Raw genomic sequence first — 26,632 nt, forward strand, 5'->3', positions numbered from 1 at the left:
GCTGTATTTATTTCACTGATTTGACGTGTGCAGATGCTGTCGTTGGTGGCAAACGTCCAGACTCCACGCCAGATTACAGTTGCCTTGGTGATACGGACATTGCTCATGCCTATTCTGCCCTGGATGCCCATGCGACCCAGGCAGTTTAGCCGTAGCTTTATTGTAAAGATTGAAAAAAAATTATTTTCAAAGAGGGCAACAGCCGCAGCACCTTAACTTGTAATAAATAAAGATGAACAGCATATGATGTTCTAGCATCCGTAAAGTGATGATAATATATGAATAATGAATCTTCATAAACAATACCAAAGATAAATTAATATCACCATATGCTTGTCTTGTATAAAAAGACAAGTTTCAACCTGAATTACCATTACTTAACAATAGACGAAATACATGTTTAACAAAGTAAACATTCAATAATTACAGCTGGATTACCGCATGTGAAAGGACAACGATATAGCTATCGGTTCTCTATGTTTCAACTTACTTTTTAGAAATAATGTAATTGATTCTAATTACGCATCAACAGGTTTTGTCTTAAATACATCGTTTCAACATTTTAAGACAACTTTGATTCCAATTATACTCACAGATGTGTTTAAAACCGAATCATCATGAATTGTTTTGTGTTCAGAATGCAATTATCGTCCCTATGTTAGTAAATATATTGCTGAGGAGAGGAACCCTACTTGCTCAGCTTATGTTCCAATCCTATAATCTTGTGTGTAACTAATCTTGTAAACACTTTCTTGAATAAATATGATAAACCAAAGGACAACTAAAACCGGCATCGTAAATCTCATACATTTAAACCATTAATTTGTTGCTGTGACCGTTCCAAGCTGCTGGCATTTGTCCACTGAAATTTCGGATGAGCAATACTTGATTACGTGCTGCGTTGTGCTAGGACCAATTCATGAATGACGGACGCTTATTAATACCAATTACCAAGCACACGAAATAACAGTTTCACTTTCTTTGAGTTCGATGTACACATATTAACACCATAGTACAAGGTGTAGTCCTCATGTATTCTAAGATGTATTCATCAGACAAGAACGACTTTAACACATATTAATATGTGTAATAAGTGTTAATAAACACATAATATTATAATTAAATTTGTTCAAACAGGAACTGTTTGGTTTTGTCATTTTTGTTTTATCTCGAACGTATTGTTGTGTTTGTTATTAAAAGAAAAAAAACACTTGCTTTACCGAAGGAAGGGGAATATTAAACCGTGTTGTAATCGATGTAAATTTTATTGTTCGATTGTGTCATTGGTGGTGAGATATTTAATGAAATACTGCTTTTATGAAGTCTGCGATAAGAAACGCAACTGGTTGGCATGAGCATAATTCGCCATAAAAAGCAATTCAGTATTACAGGCGTGATACATTTTAACTTCCTTGGAGTTACCGACTACTCTGTCCTAAACGTGCCTTCGCAACATCCTCTTTGTACACGGGCATGTATTTACGGATATTAAGCTTTTTAGACGCGAAGTTGGAGTGTTTAATATTTTAATAATCTAACTTACAAATCCGTGGTTAATGAAGTGTTATCATTGATATTAAATTGCCTACAAGTTGTTTTCAAATGAATTCAAATGTTATGTTAATCCGTTTTTTATTCTGCATTATATTTGATACTTAAGTTATGCTGAACAGTTTATTTGCATACCTGCTACAATGTACATGGCATAGACCTTTGATGATACTTTTTGATTACTGTAGTATAATTATTAAAAAGCATTTTGCACGGAGTTTGCTTTGATGTAATCAGAATCAAAGAAGCGCGTAATGGCGGATGAAATGTGCTATGTTCATGTGTATCCCCATTACACAGAGTTTGAATAAGGGTAATTGTTATCTATTGATTTATAAAACATGAACGTTCATTCAGGATCATTAATAAAACTGTATTACAAATCCAAATTCGCTATATTCAATAATAGTTAATTGTTTATATACTTAACATTCAATTATTGAAAGATGTTATTCAAGGACGCCACTACAAATATGTAGCGTTGACTCCATATTTGCAAATTTTCTTAATTTTAAACTGCCTTAATGGTTTATGCATACAGCTCGATAGTTATTATTGCCAATTTCAAATACGACAAACTACCCTTTTCAAATACAATCGTGCTAATTGTATCAATGCTATTGCATTATATGTGCTCCTATTCAATGCGTAAAACCATGATTTACTTTTAGATTACGAAACTGGAGCGATGATAAATAGAGGGGACTCAGATAATATGAATGCAAGTAATATTGACGCCTGTTAAACTCTAGCATAAACGGAGGTTTTAAATATTGACTTCCGACTTTCGTAGCGGGTTGATGGTTTCTCTCCGTGCGATTCCTCAATGTGGACGGATTGCTTCCGTTTTATAAAATTGTATAATGACTTATTATTGTGCAACTAAGTAGTTTATGTATAGTCTAGACAGCAGACATCAACGTTCATGTCGTTATGATCAAGTAGAAAGATTTAATCGTGAAGAACGAAACACAAAACTTTGAAGACCACGTGACATATCATCAAATTAAATTTAATTATGTTATGTATCGGTTTCGCATATTGAGCATACATGCAAACATCTGAGCGTCATAATTTTACATACGTAATAATCAGTGTGTGTGCTGAATTGCATGCAACTTATTTGAATCCACACTTTGCGTCAAACCAGTTTGATGACCATTCATTGCCTCACCATTGAAGTATTTCAGGAGTAAAAAATAAGGCCTGCCTATATCGTATTGCTTGGTGCGTGTAGAAAACGATGCATAATTAGACACGAATTTTATTTCGCACCATAACTTAAATGTACCTTATAATGACGTTTGAATTGTATTCCGATCATCAAAATAAATCAGCCATAAATAATCTTCTAGAGATTACATGTACATGCAGCACAGCTTCGTGTTTGGTATAAGCTTAATATACAATATACTTTGTTTTACTGGTTCATGTGTATAGAGGTTGTGTAAGTCGGCGCCAATTATACCAGTTTAAAACCAAAGAGACATTTGCGAAAATATTTTTGATAATTTTTAGTTATATGTCATCTCCTGCTATCTCAACATAATAACTAGCATGTTTTATTTTTAAACCCATCCGCCAATATGCAAACACATGAAACTAGTAAATATGGTAATTATATCTTTTATTAGCACAATAGACAAAAGCAAATAGACTGCATAAATACCAATAATCACGCATTGTTATCCAGGTTCAGGGCGACTTGTTGTTTTGTCGGGCAGCAGAAGATTGAGATCGCAGTCATGGTTACCAATCCCGCGGGTTTTTAATCTTCGTGTCTGTGTTAATGATTGTTATGATTGCCCACATTGTCAAATGAAAACGGCTTTTTCTCGATCTGAAAGAATATCGTTCCACAACACGGATGTCTTAAGTAGCATTAATTTGTTTAAACATTTTAAAATAACTTTTTATCGAATGACAAACAATGTTATTTCCTTTACTCAAAAAATAGTTCAAATAAGTACGTACCGTACTGAGGATCTGAAATATTACAAATGGATTTGCTCAAGCGTTGCATCGACACAAACACGTTCAATAAAACAATCGTCCATGTATCGTCAAAACAAAAATACGCAGACGCATTATTTTTGCTTTTCACGTCAACATGTCAACATTTTTTTCTTCTCTGAGAGAAGAGAGCACGTAGAGCCTGATTTTGTCACCTTTAGCCGATGTGAATATAACGGTTTAATCTAATTTGAGTCAGCGACGAAATAGGTGACTGCAAGTGATAAATAAGCTTTTAATTTAGTTGGCTCTTTACTGTGGGATTACTAGTCTACAAAATGTAACTATTGGATAAGATACTCTAAAATCCAAAGCCTAGGCAACTGCAAGAACTTCATATACAAGTTTGACACACTTTATATTTCGCCCCGTTGGTTAAAATAGGTCAATGTCACATGGTACATTTGTTCACCAAGGCGGCGATTTAATAATATATCTCGTTCACAAATGTCATGGACACACAGGATCGTTAAAAACAATTAACGTGCGTCAATAGGAATCCGTTTAAGCAATAACACAATAGCTTAAAATGAACACGAATGTAGGATGTTAATTCCTTTGGAGCATTTTATTCAGATAAATTGCATTTGCCATGCAAGTTACACAACTGTTTAATGTATCGAAAACAGATTGAATTTAGCATTGGTGCCGAGGCGTGATAGACACTTTGATTTACAATGCAATCGGATCAGTATAATTCTATTTTTGTTTCGAATTTAAACATGTGGTCATGGCAACAAAATGCAACAAAGTGTTTCATTTCCTAAATTGGAAAATATAATGTGTATCCATTAGATGCCTTTTATATTAAACGATTATTTTTTTTCCATATGCAAAATTTGTTTCCACAAGAGACAAATTGAAAGTTTCTCTTACTCGAAGACAATCAGTCCAATTTGACCAGGCTTTAAACGCTCTAACAACTTCCTAAAATACAACTATTATTTTGTAAACCATTTCCTATCCAATCCAGCCATGATTTTCAGTAAACCTTACACTGAATTTGACGTATTTAGTCTTGGTATTTGTAGACGCGCGGCTTGACAAGTTACATTATTTTCATATTTAAGTTGGTTTCTTTAGATCCACATAATCATAAAAAAAAATATAAGGTTTATTCGGTACTGTTGATTAAACTGCGATCTGAATTTCAATTTACTCTCGTTATTTGCCATTATATAACAACATAAACTTCACATGTAGTTTAATACAAATATCTATGAATACAACTGCATCTTCTGCATTGCGATCTTTATTGGTGTCAAATCCTTTCGTTCTGGAGCTTCTTAGACAAATTGTCTTATCTTAATAGAAACCAATGGAAACATAGTACGTCGATATTAACTAAAGTGACACATACTCATATCGAAATAATTTAAGAGTAGGTTTCATCGAGCTCGCAAGTTAATTGAGCCTATCACAACGATGCGCTTCCTTGGTGTATAATTGTAGATCGATTTGCCGCGAAAGAGACCGGACAGAAAAGTGCGAATAGTATATGTGTATTAAAAAAATTAAATGCAATTAATTCCTTAAAGTCGACCAGGGTAGAAAACCTAATGTAGCTCGAACAAAGCTCGTGGCGAAATCGTTAAAATGTCAATAAGAAATGAACACGTTAACATCGATGCCTCGATAACTGGAGCACATATGTCTGTCCCTAATGCTATGCTATATTAAAATTTTGCCATTTTTAACCCTGTATAACTCGACCTTGTTATTCACATGGAATGTCAGACATTGGCAAATCGTTAACACCGTGTGATAGCTTGAACGGATTATGGGGATGAATTCCCAACAAATGTTTATTCGAAGTCTTTCGTACGAGTAGAGCGCTAAAGTGGTATGATAATAATTTGTATTCATTTCATAATGTAAAATAGCTGTATTTGCATACTGGAAACTTGAACGAGCAATAGATTAAGTAGAACATATATTAATTTTCATAAATGTTTCTTTCTCTGACATTTTTCTTGTTCTTTTCAAGTTTGGCAACGGAACTCTTATCTATTAATATTTTAGAAATCATCCCCTCCTTTCATTACCTCAGCTGAGGTGTAGAAATTTAGTAAATCAAATCAGCAACGAGTGCTATTTCACTAGTAAGTCGGGCTTGATTCAAGGAAAGTTTCTATTGAAAGGCCGACAAATTCATTTGACCCCATTTATTAAAATTGCAATACATGTAAAAACACTGCGCATAGCAGCAATGTAGTTTGTATAAGGTATACAGTCAAACACGGTCTGCGTCTGTCATGTGATATAATATATTGTATTTTGCTCGGACCTCATTGCACTTTTGTCACTATGCAAACAGTCGTCGCGTGCGGAAAAGAAATCGTAATTAAAATATAAAAACGTAAGTGTATGTAAAGTGTATGTTACGTGATAATGAAATATAAAAGTACAGCAATCGTATATGATCTTAAATAGAACAGTTTATACTGAACTCAGTATTCAGTTATTTACTCTATAGAAATTAACAGATTCAGATAAATGATACGTTGTAATTTAAATATGCGTTTTACTAACAAATAAAAAAGCGGTTATGATAATCACAAGATAACATAATGCGTTATACATCCTCTACTATTCATTGATAATAAAACGCGATATAATTTGTAAACAAACGGAGGTCGAATATTTTGGGTTTTATGTCCGATGTGTTCCAATAGTAAAAAGAACAAAAGCGGCAACTTCGGCTGAATGAACTTATATAGTTTTATGTAGAGAAACGTGCTAGTTCATATTATTAAGATTTCAAATGTGAATTTAGTTTCCATATCATAAATTGAACCACTTGAAGTAATATGTGAAACGTCAAGTATTTTCCTAGATATATACTAACATGTTAGGTCAAAGTTTCATGTAAACTTCTTTTTTTAAATAATGGATGTTTTAATTTCGAATTCTGTTGAAAAGGTTGCTGAAACTGCACTATGAGATAAAGCACTTAAATGTAGACAACTTATAAATATGTTATTACAGATTTAACCTCAAACCAAAATTCAGTAAAGTCAAAGGTTCGCAAAACAGTCACAATCTGAATTTGACATTATACATTTGACCGACCAGTGCGTGACTTATAGAAACCTTTTTATCGCTTGATTAAAAAAACAATGTTAACTCTCAAAACTTCAAAACGTTTAACCAAAAAAATGATTTTGTCAAAATTAACTTTTGACAACTTGTACGGTACATAATATTAAAACCTATTGCCGGTAATGTAAAATTTATAAAGTCTAAATCTTCTAGAGCTTAATTACTCTCTGAATGTCGGGTGTAGAAATCCATTAACAATTAGATTCATTTCTAAGTTAATGAAATACCAACGCACTCCAACTTCCAATGCAACTTAACCCATTTATGCAAAGTGGGGTCTCCCATCCTTCTAAATTGGATTAATTTCTTTCCAAAATAAGGGATGTCTAGTATATTAATTTCTATATTTAGAATATTTCTTACAGACATTTCTTACAGCAAACAGCGAAGACCCAGATGAGGGTCTCATCTGGGTCAACGCTGTTTGCCAAGGCCTTTTTTTCTAGACGCTAGGAATAAATGGGTTAGGCATCTGCCTTTCGTAGAATCCCTGAAATCGTAAAATGCCCCGCTATTACTAAGATAATGTAAGGTAAAAACTTATTCCAAAAATGGAAATTATCACCGGCATTTAAATGTGTCAAACATCCTTGGAGGCATAGGTCCGCATTATCAAATGTGGATTGGACAGATGTTTGACACATGAATAAAGTAAAATCTGGACCTTTTGGTAACAGTTCATTAGCATAATATATATTTTGAAACTCTGAATGACCAAGCTACAATAAAAGTTATATTCTCCAATGAAACCGTTTTGATAGAAACCGCTTATTTTGTTAAATATTTTAAAATCCAGAACTACCCTCTTTTATCAATTGAATACTTTTTATAAACGGGTACACATGCCTTTTGAATTTTAACGTGTTTGTATGATTTATACCTTTAATTTTACATTAGTTTATTAAGGCCGATTATCATTGATGATAATATTAAATTCATATAAACATTTTAGTAGTCCAATAGTTCTATAAAAAATTAAGTGCATCTAAATGTTAATTATAAATAAATGAGAATTCAATTTGTATGCTAATTTTTCTATCAAGGTTTAAGTTTTATTCATATCTTGTATGCTTTGATACACAATTCATTATTTGTATAAAAAGTTTGAATTTTTCATTTTTAAAATTATTATTCACATGACAAAGATGTGTAAACTAGTCTGCATCTAATCTGCTTGTATATATGATTCATTGCTTAAATAGTAATAACTCTTAAACCAATTTTATATCTTAAATTGTGTTACATGTATTTATATAATTATATATATATACAAATTGAATGAGACTGTAATAAATAAATGAATAATTTTAAAAGAATCTAATATGCAAATTATTATTAAAATGTGTTCGTTTTCTGAATGATACTGTGATATTTGTCTCATTAAAGTAAGAAAAAAGCATATCTTCACTAGCTCAAGCAATTGTAAAAATATGTATTTTTCGCACTTTACTGAGAAAACATTTTCTTGAACTACCCCAACATCAGATAATATCCTCTTGATATTGTCTAACAAAAGAAAAAGAGGCAGTGGTAAATAATGGCGAAATGTAATAAATCAATTAAATAATTAGTGAGGTGGATTCATAATAGTAAACAAGTATATAAAGAGTTTCTTTATAATTATAAAGTGTCTATTCTTAAGTTGATAATGCATTTTCCAAGCGATTCGAATTAATTTATTTAGGGAAGGCCAGTGACAGTAATAATGTTTAACATATTTCATTTTCAGCTCCGTATAGATTGGGCAAACAAGTAAAAAATGGTATTCTGTTTCATATTGGTTCTTATTACAGGAGTGGCAGATTCGTTAATTCACAGGCATGTTCGTGTGTGTACCATTTTCAATAGTAAGTTTGTTTTTCTTTTCATGATTTTTATTTATGCATATATGACTCAAATTTGAGTTCTTGTTTAACAATAGAATATGTTTTTACTTTAAATTATGAGTTTGCGTCAAAATGCCAGGTTTTGAGAGTTGTTAAATGTAAATGTTCTGTATCGAAATGTCACCAAAACCGTTAGATTCGAGACATTCCGTTATATTTGATGCCAGATGTGTCGTGAACACAATGTTTCAAACAAATGTAAATTGAAGATAAGTAATGTTTACATAGTCATATTTGTAATCGTTAGCTTTATATATAGAGGATATTTGTTGGTTTCGGTAGCATATCGAATTTAATTCACGAGTGATCATAGAAATTTATATTTTCACGAGTGGCGTAGCCACGAGTGAAAATATTTTTTTCTATGATCACGAGTGAATTAAATTCGATATGCTACCGAAACCAACAAATTTTCTTTTTATTTTATGCTTATTTTTGTAGTTTTGTTAATTTTCCGAATTTGCCTCATTAAGTTTCCCCGTGGGGTGCCTCAATTTTTAGAACGCACAAAGAACTTACTACACAAGAAAATAGTTCACATCTGTAAAAAGTGTATTACTATTAAAATCAATGTTTTATTCAACATATATCTTTTTCATACTTTATACATTCAATATTATTACAAACAATAGTTTAATTTAAATTATTATGAAATTAATAGTGTTGCATATACTGGCGTAGTAATTTGTGTATTCAACTGATCTCAAAGTTACGAAAGTGCTCGCCATGTTGAACAACACTTTTACGACTTGCTGGATTAATAACACATAACTGGATTAAACTAGGAACGCAAACATATTTCAACAGTGTTTTTGTGCTAAATGGTTTCGATATCAATCACTGTCACTCTCTGCAATAAGACGGATTCGCTTGTAGTGTCGCTGTACAGGGGAATCTGCGGTTACCGCCGGTGTACGGGATGGAGATTGCCTCTGGTGATTGACTACGTTCTGTGTCTGGGAAAGGCCCATGTAAGATTCAGAGTTGTGAAAATTAAATGTTACATTGCCCTGGAAATGTGAGTTGACAAAAAATCCTCGGGCCATCGGAAAATCACTTGATGCAGGTGTGGCTGACGCAGTGGCAGTGGCTGTGCGGTTGTGCTTTTCAACTGACTGGTTTGAATGAGAAAGTATTTTTGAAATATTTTTTGACTGTTCCTTGTTCAAACTGCTGTAATTATTTAAGCTGTTAATATTTCTGTGCCCTGAAATCTGTATTATTTGATGAGCAGGAACATTCTCGTCATTCAGCTTCTGAATCAAGTGCTTTCTTGCACTGAAAAAAGTTTATTTCTATGGTAAAAATAAAATCGATATTCAACGGTACACATGACATATTACATAAGATATAAGTTGTAATTGTTTTGTGTGCTCTTGAAACACTTCAATAAATACATGGTGGTCTGTCAAGTACTGGATGTAATGGAACCGGAAAGTAGAGGAATAGTACTAGTCGAGTACAGGAGATTTTATGAATTAAAATTTTGAGTGTTGTAGCATGTAAATTGGACAAACAACACCTACTTAATAAATGGGAGGTAAGTGATTTTTATTATATATTTTAGTCTTGTTATGAAAGTAGTGTATATAATATGGGGTTTTGACCTGTATGGGGTGATTCTTGGCTCTTGAATACCAGCATCTGTTTTCATCTCGGTCATTATGCTGTATAGCTTGTTTATTCCCATGGCAGACTTCCTGAACCAGCATTGCTGTGTCTTGTTGCCAGGAGTTAAGAAGAAGGGGCTGTCTTCTGTCATCATGTCAACAGGGCGTTTGTCGGCATATAGCTTGTAGAGATGCACCGGATCTCTGTCAGGTTGTTCGGGAACTGCATATGCCCGTGGCTTGACTTTCCTATGAATAGTTAAAATGTGTGTTGCATTAAATGTTTTGTTTAAATTAAATACTATTCCAACAAAAGTGAAGTCTACTGTATATTAATAATACAAATAAGAATTATATTGTAAAAAAAGGTCTATAAATTCACTTGTGATAATAGAAAATATATATTTTCAATTGTGGCTTCGCCACTCGTAAAAATAATAATTTCTATGATCAATCGTGAAATAAAATCGATATTCTACCTTAACCAACACATATCCTCCATGTTTGTATTATTTTTACTAAAGAAAAATTCCATTTAAATATTTTATAAACAGTACCAGTTTTTATATAAATAAAAAATTATCAATTCAGATTTGTGTACAAATATATTAAAGTAGGAAAATCACCTTATATCCCTAGGATTTTCACCAGTACGGGTTTTTGTCTGACGCTCAGTGTCGAAGGTGATGAATTCTTCACCAGTTTCAAAATCGATTCCAAGGCTGACATCACCCCAGCATAGGGTGTGAATTTCCTTGCCGGTTCTCATCCCAAAATGGGTTGTACATATAAGCCACAGTGAGTGTAATAGAGCTCTTGGGCTTGATTCTCCCAGAGTTTTAGCTGCGTACATAGCTTCAATATGTTCATTTGTTAATGCCTGGGCTTGATGCGGTTTATTTCCATAACCTTCTTTTTTCAGAGCTTTTTGTTTACTTTTTAATACTTCCCTCACTTTGGCAAATTCAGGGTCATTTATCAAAGAGTGCTTGTAGTTCATGTGCCTTAAATGCCTGTCGATTGAGCTTAAAAATGCCCTCAAAGATGTGGGTTCATACTCTGATCCATCTTTTTTAGTCACACCCAACAAAAACTCGCAGACCAGAGGGTTCAATTCATGAGGAGGTATATTTTCAATATTTCTTGCCTCATTTTTGTGACTTTTTAGGAAAGTTTTGAAAAGTCTGATGTCATTGTCGGTTTTCTTTTTTGTATTTAAATTTTCGTTTTCAAGCAGAAAGCTATCCACACTTACAGATCTGAAATTCCTTGTTGGTGTTGATGTTTGGTTTTGTTCTTTTTCTTCCTGTGTTGATGCTGTTACCAGTGGATGTGGGGCTGATGTTGCTGCTCCTGCTGTTGGTGCTGCTGATGTTATTTCTTGTGATTTTGAAGCGCTGTCATCATCTTGTTCATTCATTTCATTAAAAAAGTCATCAAAGTCAAAGATATTTGAGAAAAGAAGATTTATTTCATTGTTTTCCAATTCATCCATTGTTGTTAAAGAGTTAAGCAGCAGACGAAATAATTATGTTTAAGGGAGGTAAATGTGTATTTCAGGTTCAAGTAGACTAGTCTCCCTTGAATGAAAATTGCAATTGAGGCTCACCATGGGGTTATTGGGGAAGTAGTTCCAGTATCTAACTGAAACAGTGAAAAATAACGATATTTTTCACTGTTATGTTTCACTGTTTGAAACAGTGAAATACTACTTTTATTTCACTGATATTTCTCTATAAACCACCGGAAAGCATAAAATAAAATATTTGTATTACTGTTTTTTTCGTTAGTGATTGATGATGAGGCTGCACCGGTAATCTGACTTTCAAAAATATAACGCCTTAAAGCTGACATTCTATGATGATGTCGGGTAATCACGTAATTCGATATGAATTTTTCTCTGTACGCTTGGTTACTTGGCCATTATGACCATTAATATAAGACATTTACCTCCTGATTATGTATTTTGAGTTTTAGTATTTTATTTAATAAGTCCGGGAAATCCGACCTCACATTGACGTCCATCTTTATTCTTATTTAACGATTCTGGTATCTGTATTTTTACCACGCCATATTTACCTTTCTCATTTAAATAAGTATACTGTCGTGTCAAAAAATATGTGTGTATGTCCAGCTCTAGACATGTGTAAAGCCAGACAAGATTTATAAAATATAAGGCGTCGAAAACACGAAACAAACGGCGAAAAATCTGTTTTGAAACAGTTGATTTTATTAAACGGTAATAAAAAATAATAATAATAACAATTGCAAAACTTCGTTCAGCAAACTTAAGACCCAGCCTCTCCAGACACATTATTAGGAAATCAATAGTGTTTACTTCTTATCTTTAATTACATTCAATTAACCAATATTTGAATCCGCATTTTCAAATCTTCGGAAAACCTATCTTTAATTTTAAACAATTCAAATCCCTTCTATCTATTCAGACTTAAAATACGATAGTTTAAGTTGATATTATATGTGATTTAAAAGATTAAAAATCAGTCAAGCTGGAATCTAACAACAGATAAGTTGGAATTTCCAATATATAGCCCTAACAATTACTCCGTATCTTGCTAGACTATATATATTATATTGCGAGACAACATTTATACAAAGCTGTGTACAATAATTTATCTATAAGCTAAAATTAAACATGACAGAACAATATTGATGTGTACTGCAATTACTTAGTAGAAACACCACTAAACAATGGTGAGCCTATATAAAAAAGTGAAAATAGGACAAACTTTAACATAAAAGAACACTAATAATTCTAGCAAAAACGTCTATTTAAAAAACCTATGCATGGCAGAACAAAAGTGATTTCAGCATCAAAAGGCGTAAAAAAACACTTAATCATGACGGATTAATAATGACGATAGCACTTTGAGTGGCCAATAATGATGCCAACATAAGTCAATAAAATATTTAAGAAAGACTGAACAATAATAAGCAAACACTTCTGTTTATTTGAAAAAGCGAATGCAAGCATTTTTACGCATGCAAGAAAAAACTGACAAGAATACATGTGTTTAAAAAAAAAACAAATTTAAAAAAATCGAAACATGGACACTCCAACAATGACGCGCCTACAAGTTTTATTAATTTATTTATATATTAATTTATGCGTTGGAAATAAAAATATGCGACTGCCCATGGTGCAATTTTTATCTTAAAACAATATACACCATGAACGGAACAATACTGTCGCAAACAAACATTTTGTTGGGAAGAACTTAAATTTGAAACGCGCCAAAAGTGGCAAGCATTTATAGTCCTTATACATTATGCATTACAATTAGATGTTGTTATACAACAGATGACATTGTGAATCATTTTCGATACAAAACATAGAGAACTTATGTTTAAACAAAATACAATAATTTTATTAAACGGTTAAACAGTAAAAAATAACAACGCACACCTTCGTTAAACAACATTATGACCCACACAAATCAATACATTTGTGTTGATTTCAAACAGCAATTTATATATAATGTTAAGCTAAATAAATACTGTTCATTCTGTTCTTATTAAATGTCATCAAAATTATGGTCTAGGATTTATAAAACTCCCAACACATTATTAATCTTTTGTTCACTTTAATGTACCAATATTTGAATCCCCATTTTCAAACCTTTGGAAAACCTATCTTTAATTTCAAACAATCCTAACCACGTGAATGATCTATTCAGAGTTTAATTAAGATAATTCTAGATGATATTATATGTTGTTGTTTTTAAAGATTGAAATATGTCAGTCTGGAATTTCCACCAGATTAGTGGGCTTTTCCTAAAATATAGTCATACTTGTTACTCAGGATCTTGCTAGAATATATATGCCATTGCGAGAAAACATTAATACAAAGCTGTGCACAATTATTTATCTATAAGCGTATTGAGGTTTAAAGATACATTACGACAATAAAGTTGTGAGGTTAAGATGTTCAAATTTAAGTTAACTAACATATTAACTTGGGCAAAATTGAACTTCAAATATAACAGAACAATATTGACGGTTCAAATTACTCCTTACATTACAAAAACATTAAAAAAAAACAATGGTAAAACTATAACAAAAAGTGTAAATTGGAACTAAAACATGAAGTAACTCTAACAATAACAGCGAAAACGTCTATTTCAAAAAACGTAAGCATGGCAAAACAGTACTGACGCTAGCATTAGAGTGCTTGAAAAACACTTAATCATGACGAACCAACAATAACGACAGTATACGTGTCAGTTTGAGTGGCCAATAACTATGCCAACATAAATGTCCATAAAAATATTTGAGAAAGACTGAACAATAATAAGCATACACACCTGTTTATTGGAAAACTGAAGCACGAAAGAGAAATATTGAAGCAAATACACATTAAATATTAAGGGCCAATAATAACGCGAATGCAAGCATTTTTACGAATGCAAGACAAACAGTGACGATAATACAAGTGTTTAAAAAAGAACAGCGAATACCGACTAAAATAAATTGGTTTGTTCCCATAGCTAAGTCATAACATGTCAATATTCACCTAAATACGTTATTTTTCAAGAAAAAAACACATGCAATATGTCAATCGTGAACCGACTTTTTTTTAAGAACGAAACATGCTTTACTCCAACAATGACGTGCCTACAGGTTTTATGTATTAATTTTTTGGTAAACAAAAGATGCGAAAACCCATGAAATATGTAACTTAAAACAATATTAACCATTAGACGGAACAATAATGACGCAAAGAAACATGTTTGTGTGAAGAACTAAAATTTTAAACGCGCCAAAAGTGACAAGCAACCATGCTTTTAATAAAAACGTTTTACCTTTGGCAGATAATAAAACTAAATATCCGGTATACAATTCATTAAATGTGTACGCTAAAATATAATATAAATACTCTTGTATTATCTTATGCAATATCGGAGATCAAGACTTGATAGATTATTCTAATATAAAATTCACGATGTTCAGAAAATATGTTTCTTTCGCCCCGAACTGTGGCTATTTTGCTTAAAGATGTTTCTATGAGCGTCTTCGCCAGCTACATATCAGATTTAGTAATTTCGATCTGTACTGCTCGTTCATGACGATGTAAATGAACGGGCGCGATACGCTATTCAAGAAATAGCTCTTCAGGAACACATGATACACGATCTTGAAGTTCCTCTTCAACTTTGACGGAATGTCTTCGTCCGCGTACCTCAGCATGACGAGGATCAAGAAAGGGAGATAACTCAACATGAACGTAAACGTAACCGTTCTCATGATTAACGTGTTCTTTTTCAGAGAGAGCTCCTTCAAGTCGCCACCCGGTCTAGCCTGTCGATGCGGCACGGAGGAATATACCATACTTACGTCTGAGCTAGCGCCTAGATTGGACGTTATGCTTACACAATCAACCGCTCGAACGACGCCATTTTTGTTCCCGTTTGTCTCAAAAACGTTTTCTTCTTCCAAGGCAGTAAACGATCCTTTGAACTGCGCATAATCTGGTTCGTCGCCCGACGCTACAGGGTCACTGGGCTTCCGCAGGTCTCCTATACTTGTCGTGCATGATTTGACGTCAGCATTATCTGATTGACCGTCGCTATGCGCACGCGCGCGCTTGTCCTGTTTATTTGAAAACGAATCTGTTGTTATACTGTTTTTCGGACTTTTACCTTTGGCCACCGTACCTGAATTTAGAACATCAGAATTACCAGAATGTAGATTCAGGGTGGTGTAAATAGGTCATTCATTATAATGCACCTAATCAAACACAGCTAGATTAACCAATAAGTCTCGTGGGTATCTTAATAAAGACCTATTGATTCCATGTACAGAAGTCACTGTAGAAAAAAATCATATAGGTATTATACGTCCTACTAATGCCTTACTCTCTTGCAATTAAAACGTTTGTATATACGTAAGTAAAAATAGAGATATGGTGATCAACAAATGACTCATATATCAATATTAACAATTACTATTGGCAAACACTATTTAATAAAAACTGCGATTGTTTGAGCTTAGGAAGTCGTAGACTATTAAGCTAGTTTTGTTGCCGATTATAACACAAAATACTGTGGTAATACGTGCAAATAAAACGTTTAAGTCTAAATTATCAAATATAATACATTGTAAAGTATACTATCATTTGAAATTCGAACAAACGTTCAGGAATATGTTAAACGTTAACTAGGAATTAATGCTGGGGGTTACTATGTATGCAGCCAATTCTTAAAGAAAAAGTGACAATATTTTCCATTTCGTTGCATGCAGTATTTACATGAAACGGTCGCATATCATTCTTAGACGTTATGGTGACTATAAATATTGAAACCTTTTTATCAGTATAACCATAGTGGAATCGTCTAATGAAGCAATAGTTGTAATAAGACTGAACGGCAAGCGTGAGGTTAGGGCCCCCTTACACTGCCTTGCCTCCCCTGAGATCTGCTTTGCTTTGACCTTTTCAAGGCAGTTACCTCAATTGTAAGCTATAAACTTGATGTATTTCATGGAACTTAACTACGTTGCGACTAAAATTGTATTTGGATGTGTTAACATAGTTTATATTTCATATGGTAATGTATATTATTATTGAAATTATTCAGAATTGTGGCGTCCACTTGTCCGTTTTTATTGCCATAAATATGACAAGCTACAGATGTTTATCTTCATGGTTAAGTGCTGATACTTCCATACATGATTGTTGTTATATATTAGGTTCTAATTAGGAAACATGAATATAACGAGTAACAAGTTATTTAGATAATCTACTAATTGGTAACTCTATAAAATATTTTTTCCGTGTCGACTAAAACTGTCTTTTACCGTTTTTAATTTCTCTAGAATGTGACAAAACTCGCCTTCAAGTTATTTTATGTTATTATAAAGACATGTGTATCAGAAAAACTTGTCTTTATGCACGAATGAACATTTACTTGTTAACTTGTAAAATCGTTGTTTATCTTTGAATTAAGTGAAGTTCTTTTTTTGTTTTAGAATTTAAAGCTTAATAATTAACAATTAAAATCTTATTTCATCCATTTAAATTAGATCATTACGATAGCAACGCCAGCTGTACCGAGTTGTTTTGTAAAATAGTTTTAGCATTTATTTGCGTGATATATAAGTACGGTTTGCGTATGATTGACATGATGTCGGAGAGGAGGGGTTTTAAATAAGTATTTTACCTGTTATAGCCGATACGATGCCTCTTTTAAAAAGCCCTGGCGCTAGCTTGCCATTGTCAAGGATATCGACGTACGACGACAAGAACAGACGATGTCCGATCACCGTATACACCACGAAAAGCGTAAGAAAAATTATCACGTGAGCCACCATCAGGAAACCGTGGAACAGGAACTTTGGTATCTTGTTAACATCGTCATAGTAATTCGTCAGGTGACAGGTTTTGCCTTCTATAAAATAGTGCACGTCCGTATGATTTACATTAAACGTTGATGCGTTCGTGGAATTTAACAAACGGTGACCGTTGCCTTTTGGGAATGGTAAGTGGAATGTGTAGGTTCCGTAGATAAAAAGAGATGGCCATTGTGTTGCGACCGCTAGAAGGCCTACCCCAATGCAGGCCCTCGTGGCGTAACGCTGTCCATATGTGATCCTCTTGAGTGGCTTGCATACCATGAGGTAGCGGTCGTATGCCACAGTGACCAGGACAAATGAATAGTTGGCCGTGACAATGAAGGACAAGCATCTGGAGATTTTGCAGAAAACGTCATGGTCATACGTAAACGGCTTCGCAAACACAGAGATTTCAACCGGAATTATTAAAGTACAATTGACCACGTCCAGAGCGGCCAATGCAATGATAAAAACGGATGTTTTATTCCTTTCCCACTGTTTAGAGAATATATACAACACGAAGCAGTTACCGATAAGTCCAATGATCATAAACGCAGTAAGCAGACTTATTGGATACATATAAATATCTAAAGCCAGCCGTTCATAAGCATTAAAAATAGGTCCTGAAGTAATATAAACGATTGATCTGTTTTCCAACGAAACATTCCGTTCTGCGTCATTAAGTGTTGTAAGTACCGTTGCAGCCGCATGCGTTGTAGCACTCGGTGTAATGTTATCAGAGGTAGACGCGATGCCGAATTCCATCACTGCACACTTAAGCGTTTGATGATTTTCAAATTCAACGCATGAACGTGGTTCATGAAGATAAGAACCGGAATATTTCGCTGCACATATTTTTCTGCCATTGCAAAAATGCGTGCTTATTTCAATGAGTAAATTATAACGTTTTCATATAAATGGTTTTGTGCTTTTTTTCTTTATTTTTGGGTATTATAATGATATGTTTTTTTTCCACATATTTCTTTTAAAGATATACTCGCTCGTACAAAAAGTAAAACAAAAAACTTGTGAAATTAGTAACTGATTATTTCTTCAGCACTAGTGTCTTGTTTTGTAAATAATCCAATCTCCTTCTTTGTTGATAATTAATTTTTCATCTAGCATGTCTTAACCGTTTTGATAATAAGACATTTTTTTATGTTAACAATGGTAAATATTGTTCTTTTATATGCATGTGTAATAACAACACGCACATTAAGTCCATGTCATATTATCTCCTTACTTCGTTAATTATACAAATGTAATCACCTTGTCGTTATAACGTTAACTTTCGAGCGGCATGGCTCTTGAAAAACACCAGAAACCAAAAAATCTTAGGAAAAATATATAATTTATGCCATGCACCGCACAACAAAATAAAATAAACTCATTTTTGGCGCACGTTTATATTGACACGATTTCTTCGTCAAATCTGGTATATGAGTGTATTTTTAAATCCTGACTAATCATTTAAATTGTATCCAAGAACAAATGTATGTAATCGGGACCTCGATTGACTGGAGATATGAGTTAACAGTTACCCATTTCTTTCTCTCAGGTGTAATAAGTAACGACTACAAACATACACTCGGCTATTAAATTCCAGTGAAAACACTCGTTGATGCCTGTATTATCCTAATAGCAAACCTTTAGTTTAATTTCTATATTGAGTTTCCAGGAAAATAAATAAACTGTATCACTGTTACTCTTAACATCAATTCATTACAGTCAATATAATGCATTGAAATGTACGTCCATGTTTAACATGTCAACAATCTCTTTAATGACATTTGATTTGTACCATAACCTAAAATCCGTTTCAAGATGCAATTGTGACTTAATCCTTTGACAGAGGCATTTATATTGTTTTCTGTGAAAAGTATCCAGAAGTCTTGGCAAATAGAAACGCTGCCATAAAGTGCATCCCGCCCTCCGCTTTGTGTGAGAAACACTAGTCCAATAACAACTTCGTATAGCAGCATCGATTATAGACAGGGCAGCCGGTTATGTCTCAATATTTTCAGAGGCTGATATGTGTGTTGCATTAAAAACTTAAAACAGAAAATATTACTGTCTGATTAATTGCTCTTCACTGCTGTCAAGGATTCGAATGGCGTCGTCTACTGATATCCATTGAAACAAATTAAATGCCAGTGATCGGGGGATAAATGTCGAAGTCGGTTGAAGATGCATACGTTATCGAAGCAGAGTATAAACCGCACCTTTAATTTTTTTTTTCATTCAGTACATGTTATTGTTCTAATATTATACACATACAAATGTAAAATCCCATGCGTGTAGTTAACTGTTGATTTCAATCAAACATATTTTCCGTAAGTTCAATTTTCATTCTTTTTCTTGAGTTATTAAGTTAAAAAAAACTCGTTCTTTCATGAGATAAATTAAGACGCTTATATTATAATAATTTGAAAACAGAAACAAATAATACGTGAATTGAACTTGTCTGGAAGAAAATGAGAAATACGTCTGTCGGCCTCAATGATAGGTATGAAATATGCTCTTAAAGTACTGGGATAGGCTGGGAAAGACACATTTTACGTTCATTACATAGCCAACTTATCCTTTTAAAAGTGAAGTAATTTCACTTCGTTATTGCTTTTACTTGCTTATTGATTTAATACATTCAATTTGCCGCACACGTTGTGTTGTTTTTTAATTATAAACTACGCATATTGTAAAAGCATGAATGATCTCAACATAAAATCAAAGTACTGACAGTACTGGTGTGACGATGCTTTTAAAGAAGATTGATATAAAAGCATCTTTTTAAGTTTATCTACATCACCACAATTGTGTATGTGGGTACGAAAATTTTGGGAAGGAAAAAAATGGGTACGAAAATTTTGGGTACACAAAGTATGCAAAAAAAAATTCAGTACGTACAAAGATTTGGTTACGAAAAAAGTTTGGGTAGGAAAAAAATTGGGTACGAAAAAAAAATTGGTTACGAGCACAAATTTGGGTACGAAAAAAAATGGGTACGAAAAAAATTGGGTACGAAAAATGTAGGGTACGCAAAAAATTGGGGGTACGCGGAAGTAGTACCCGTCGGGAACTTGATCTTTTCAGCGGAACTGGGAGGCGGGTTACAATCTCGATCAAATATAACAAGAAATATCTTTAAAAAGGTATTCGACGTGTATTTTCTGTACCACTTATCTTAAAAAACTGTCTGTTACAGTAAAACGTTTGTGGGTTATAACATTACGTTTCAGCATATAAATTCAAAACTTGACATGCTCTTTAATTACACCATGCTCTTTAATTTCACATGTATATCATACCAAACTTTATATTTCGTTTTTTCCTTTCCTAAGTTAATGATGCTATGTGTACGGACGTGATTTCACAATCCCATGTGCATAAACATATACTTTTTCTCTTTTGATTATTGTTCTTTTTCTCTAATTCAATAAGCTTAGGCATGTTTGTACGTTAAGTACGGCAATAATTTCATGATGATTCCCGATCGAAAGTGGGTATGAGCACATAGTCATAAGAGCACTTGAATACGTGAGTTCGCCCATGAACACATGGTAAGGTTAACTAAATCTCCGCGATATGACCTTATATGTGTTTAAAACAGCCAACAATATCCAACAAACGAATGAATTGTCAAACATAGTATGTGCACTGATGTGGCTCTGTAATTTATGTTTGAAAAGTTTATTAAATATGCAAAATGAGAAGGCACGCAGAAGAGCGAGTATCACAGATATAATTCGGCTATTATGCTGTTCATATACCAAAGTCGCTACAACGTTTACAAATGGCAGGTTCGGAATAATTCGTTTTCTTTACACTCATGATCGCGTTTAAAGTAAATTATACACGTTTTAATTCGCAATTTATTTACTGAATCACGACAAATGTCAAATACAATACAGAAAATTCATAGTTGTTTCATTGATCTATAAACATATAATGGATTGAATATAACTGATTTAAAATTAACGTTTTCAAACTATTATTAAATCTTTTCCCAGAATATGCTGTCCTATATATAGCTGAGCTTTCTATACCTTTATCAATGATAATCAGCGAGGTGTGCCGATTAGAAAAATCGAGCTATCTCAATCGGACTGGCTCGGTCTTTTACATATATTGCCATTATGAAGAATGTTTTCATGATATGATAACTCAGACGATGTTTCGCAGCATCGTCAAAAACTAGTATCATACTGAAAATACAATGTAGTTGATGAGTAATTGTAGCTGTTGTGGTTAAAAAATAAATCGCGTCTTACATTGGCGTAATCTCTAGTCGTAAATAGCATTTGAACGGCTTTCACGAAATAAGATAAAGAGACAAATACATTAGGATACTAGGTGGCAATGCAAACACCATTAGATCCAACCTTTATGTTTTTTATCTGTAATACCATCCGTATATCCCAACGGTGTTGTGCTAATGATTGATACAAAAAAGTCGCGTTCCGAGAACAGCCATTCGATTATGATAATAAATGAGTAGTGTTCTGAGAAAACTGGGAATAATGCATATGCGTAAAGTGTCGTCCCAGATTAGCCTCTGCAGTCCACACAAGCTAATCAGGGACGACACTTTCCGCTTAAAGTAGATTTTCGGTAAACAGGGACTTCCTTTCAACGAAAAATACCATTTAAGCGGAAAGCGTCGTCTTTGATTAGCCTGTGCGGACTGCACAGGCTAATCTAGGACGACACTTTACGCACATGCATTAAGCCCAGTTTTCTCAGAACACGACTCATGATAATAAATGTGCTCCACCTTGTGTCTGACAACATCATATTGCTCAATCTACGTGTCTTAGGAAGGATACATTATAGAAGGCGATTGTATCTTGTAGTATTTGAACAACACCCAAATCCTCAAACACACACAAAATAATACTATATGCAGTAAGCGTTTTTTCATGAACTCAATATTTTTCTCTAATATCATCTTTACTGCAATTTTTCCGGTAAGTTGAAAAACAAACTCATACCTCAAGCACGCACTTTTCAAATAAAGGGTATTTAATTGTTGATTGATAGTTGTATTTTAAGTCAGTTTTAAAAATAATTTTCATCCGGGTAACATCACACATTTAATTTAATGCATTCAAGCTATTAAAAGAAACGCCAATATTAACGTGTTTTTTTTCTAAGGCTCTTCTTCAATATGCCTTGTGCGTTGTGGAAGGCAAGACAAATCAACTAATTTGCAACTTAACCGAAACAATGCCAACTAGATTTTAAATTAAGATCTGCACTCTCATGATTGATCGTTAATGATGCCGTAAAGATACACGCTTGGATCATATCCATTGCGTGCAATACCTATTTCATAATAATCCAAGATATAATATGACATACCGCAACCGTGCTCAACTATTTGATATTGTTCGTTTCTGCTATCCAGGATACTCTAATAAGGAGCGCAATAAATGAAGTCCCTGATGCGAACGGAACAAACAATTCTTAATTTCCGTCTGTATCATGCGAAACATGTTAACGATGGTTGTTCGTATACTGTATCAAGCTATTATCACACATTTGCGACCAAGATTTTCCAAATTATATCATCGCTTCTTTTTAATGTTATAGTCTTCGGATTATGCGATGAACCCTCTCCAAGTACTGTAGGAAATTGAACACAATTTGAATGAGTGCTTAAAACATGATATTCGTTGATATTTATATGCGTGTAAAAACTTCTTTAAGCAAGTATTTTACATTTGAAGAATGTTTAGTTACCGGTATAAACATTGCTCAAGGCCACCTTTTAAAAACAATAACTTTAACATTTCAAAAAGAAAAGAACACAACAATATCCGTTTGAGAATAATTGTTTTTTTTAAATGTTCGACAATCTTCTATATATTTATATGTATATATTTTGTTTATATATCAATAATGCCATGTATTGTTATTGTCATTTAATACTAGGGTGGTTTCAGACCGTTTGTTTATGCGCGCATATACATACAACACACATGTATATAAAGGTGAACTGAAGTCGTGCAGGGAGATAATTTGGATTCCAGACAAAGGTCTGTTTAAACGGATACTTTAAAAGGTAGCTCAAACAACTTTAAAATAGAAATGATGTATACACGGGTAACTTGTATAGTTGATAAATATATGCTTATATATATAATATATATATAATATACTTGCTGTTCTATATAATTACCACGTTCACTTGTACTTTTAGAATCCCGGCCATAATCTACCATCGTTGCCGTCATATCCTGAAGATAAGTCCTATGATACCATCAACATTCATTTAACAACAATGCTGATGTATTCGAGTAGTCAATCATCGACAAGTTTTACACGCCTTATTTTATATTTAATGGTTAAATATGACATTTCTGCAGTTAAATAACAGCAGTGAAAATAAACAAATTGTTATTTTAACCGGTGACAATAACACATTTTCGGAACTACTTTTTTTTATAATTTTAGATTACCATATCAAGATTTTTATGATCACGAGTAAATTTAAATCGGTGTTCCACCGAATCCAGCCAATTTTCTTTTTAATTTGTGCTTTTTTTCACCTTTTGTTCACATTGCAGAAGAGTTTAACTGGAAAATTTCGCTTCAATGGTGACGTCATTTCGTTAAAAAAATGACGTCATTTTGGGTATTGAAATGCACTGAGGCACGCGACGGGAGAAAGGGTAACTTTTCAGCGAAAGGGAAACAGCTGTTAATTATTTTCTTGAAAAAGGGGCATACAAGAAACAAAACATTTATTTATGTCAGTGTAAGATCGTTTGTTATTTCACTCGTGATCATAGAAAAATAAAATCATCACTCGTGGCTGCGCCACTCGTGAAACATATTTTATGCGATCACTCGTGAAATAAAAAACGATTTTACACTGACATGAATAAATATTTATTTGCTTATTTAAAACATTTGAGAAAATATAATCATCTAGCTCATACACCATATTATTACCTGTCGTTTGTTTGTGTGTTTTTTGTGTTTGTTTTTTTTCTTGACATCGGTAGAGCCAAAACACACACAAAATCGAGGGAAATATTTATCTTGCATAGTATATACATGTAATTAAATGTAAGTTTTGATAAAATTCATTAAGAGCATAAAATAGATCATTTCGCCATTTACAGTCAATTCAAATTTTCAATACTCATTCAAACAAGAACAATTAAACAATGACTTGACAATAAACAACTCAACAGTTGAACAGCTTAACACATCAAATAAACAACACACAATCACTTTTGAATTAGTAAAATAGTTATTGCCATTTGAACTTAAACATAACTGTGTTGAACAACCATTAGCAAGCAAGGCACGGACCATCTCAGTTTATAAGGTGGTCATTGCATCGTGGAGGTCGAGCTTTCGTGGTGGTCAAGCTATCGTGGTGGTCACTGTGCCGATATCATCTATCTCAACTTTTACCACGTCACCGCGCTGAAGACGTTATTAATGTAAACATGTGCAATGAAGATTTAGAATGTAGGGTCCGCGGTATTATTATAGGTGGCTTGAGTAAAAACGTGCACTTTTGAAATAAATGCATAGAAAAATTAAAAGAAATTGGATCATGACACGATTGCATAAAACGTAAAATTTAAAAGATTATTGTTCAACACATTTTGTTTAAAGATTGAAGACACGATTACACATTCAATATGCATTATAATAATAATGTTTTGCAATCAGACGCAGGAAAACATCAACAGAAACCCTGTCGTTTGTTGTTTTTTGTTTTTTGTTGCTCATTTTAGTATTTCACACCGCCCTTAAGTTAAGTATGCTATAAACTCAGCGAATTATGTATTAATCTTCTCAAACTTTCATCTAGCTCTTACATCATAATATTACCTGTTTATTTGAGTGTGTTTTTTGTGTGCTCATTTTAGTGTTTCACAACGCGCTTAAGTTAATTATGCTATAAACCCAGTGAATTTGTATTCATCGGCTCAGAGTTTGAATTCTTGAATTTGTCGTTGATATTTTATACATAAAACTATCAAAAGAATGACATTTAATATAGTAAACAATATTACGGCACTTATTTGTTTGCGTAAACGCACAATGTTTCAAGGTTTTTATTTCATGATTACATTTTACGTCAATATCAGGTGGATATGTTCAGAGAAGCAAGGAAATGTGTTTAGTTTTTGAAAAAAATGTCAAGTTTTTAGTTAAAAAAGCGATATAGTTTCACAGCGCAAAAACAACATTAACTTCGTTATTGAGTCATAAAGATAGTTATCTACAACACCTCGTCTGTTTCCTCGCAAAATCTTTCATTAATTTTATACAAGAGAGGAACAGAAAGAGACACTAACTTGTTTAAATATTCATATAAACTATTAAATGTTTCCTTCCTCCACTTCAAACTTGATACCTGTACGTTTAAATATATTTATCGTTGATATTTTATACATAAAACTATCAAACGAATGACAGGACATGTTTTCAATTATGATGTCGGCAAACAATTTTATCCGGCCTCTTACCGGATAGATTTTCGGAAAGATATCTAGACGGGCGTGACAATCGGGCACATACACTGGCTTAGTCTTATTAGGCCCTGTTAACTGTTTTCAGCCATATTAAACCGTTCCTTATTTTCAGGCAAATGCACTGTAATTGAAATTGATTAAACAACAGGCTACACAGAAAAGTTTTTAGAACACTCAGGTCAGTAAGAACCTACGTATTTTAAAGAAACTCGTAATACCGCTTCCTCCTATTAACAATATCTTGAAATCTTTGAAAGGATCGTGATACAACTCTATAATTGAGCGTTCAATCGCCAGACAGACACCATTTGACTTACTAATTGTATATTTGAGTATAATCGAATGCACGTTATTCTATTGTATACAGCAAAGTCGCACTGTCCATATTTATTTTTGTATTTTAATATCTTGTTACATGGGTTGTGTTTATGAACATTATGTATCTAATTGAAATCGATATCAGGCTCATGATTTCCAACGTGAATGAAGAGGAACTATCCTAGGATATATAACTTTCAATAACATGGTTTAAAATATTACCTTTCTATTTACTATGTATTATGTAGATGTATTGTATTCTTTTTATATTTTTAATTTTGCAAGGCTGTGTTTTATGCTGATA

General features: G+C 33.1%; 1 protein-coding gene across 1 annotated transcript; it reads right to left on the bottom strand.

Annotated features, from left to right (window-relative positions):
* Positions 1-15,184: 15,184 nt before the first annotated feature.
* Positions 15,185-18,091, bottom strand: LOC127857433 (uncharacterized). Its single transcript, XM_052393827.1, has 2 exons — positions 17,341-18,091; positions 15,185-15,837 (listed from the first exon to the last, which is right to left on the bottom strand). The coding sequence occupies exons 1-2, from the start codon at positions 18,089-18,091 to the stop codon at positions 15,185-15,187; spliced, it is 1,404 nt and encodes a 467-aa protein (XP_052249787.1).
* Between the last annotated feature and the right edge of the window lie 8,541 nt (positions 18,092-26,632).

This window comes from Dreissena polymorpha, chromosome 14 (assembly GCF_020536995.1).
Source record: "Dreissena polymorpha isolate Duluth1 chromosome 14, UMN_Dpol_1.0, whole genome shotgun sequence".
Lineage (NCBI taxonomy): Eukaryota > Metazoa > Mollusca > Bivalvia > Myida > Dreissenidae > Dreissena > Dreissena polymorpha.

What these genes read in the sequence shown, in the direction of transcription:
- LOC127857433 (XM_052393827.1), bottom strand. Translation starts at nt 18,091, where the DNA reads ATGTATCCAATAAGTCTGCTTACTGCGTTTATGATCATTGGACTTATC. An exon ending in CATCGTATCGGCTATAACAG is followed by an intron (nt 15,838 to 17,340) that starts GTAAAATACTTA and finishes TTCTAAATTCAG; the next exon opens with GTACGGTGGCCAAAGGTAAA.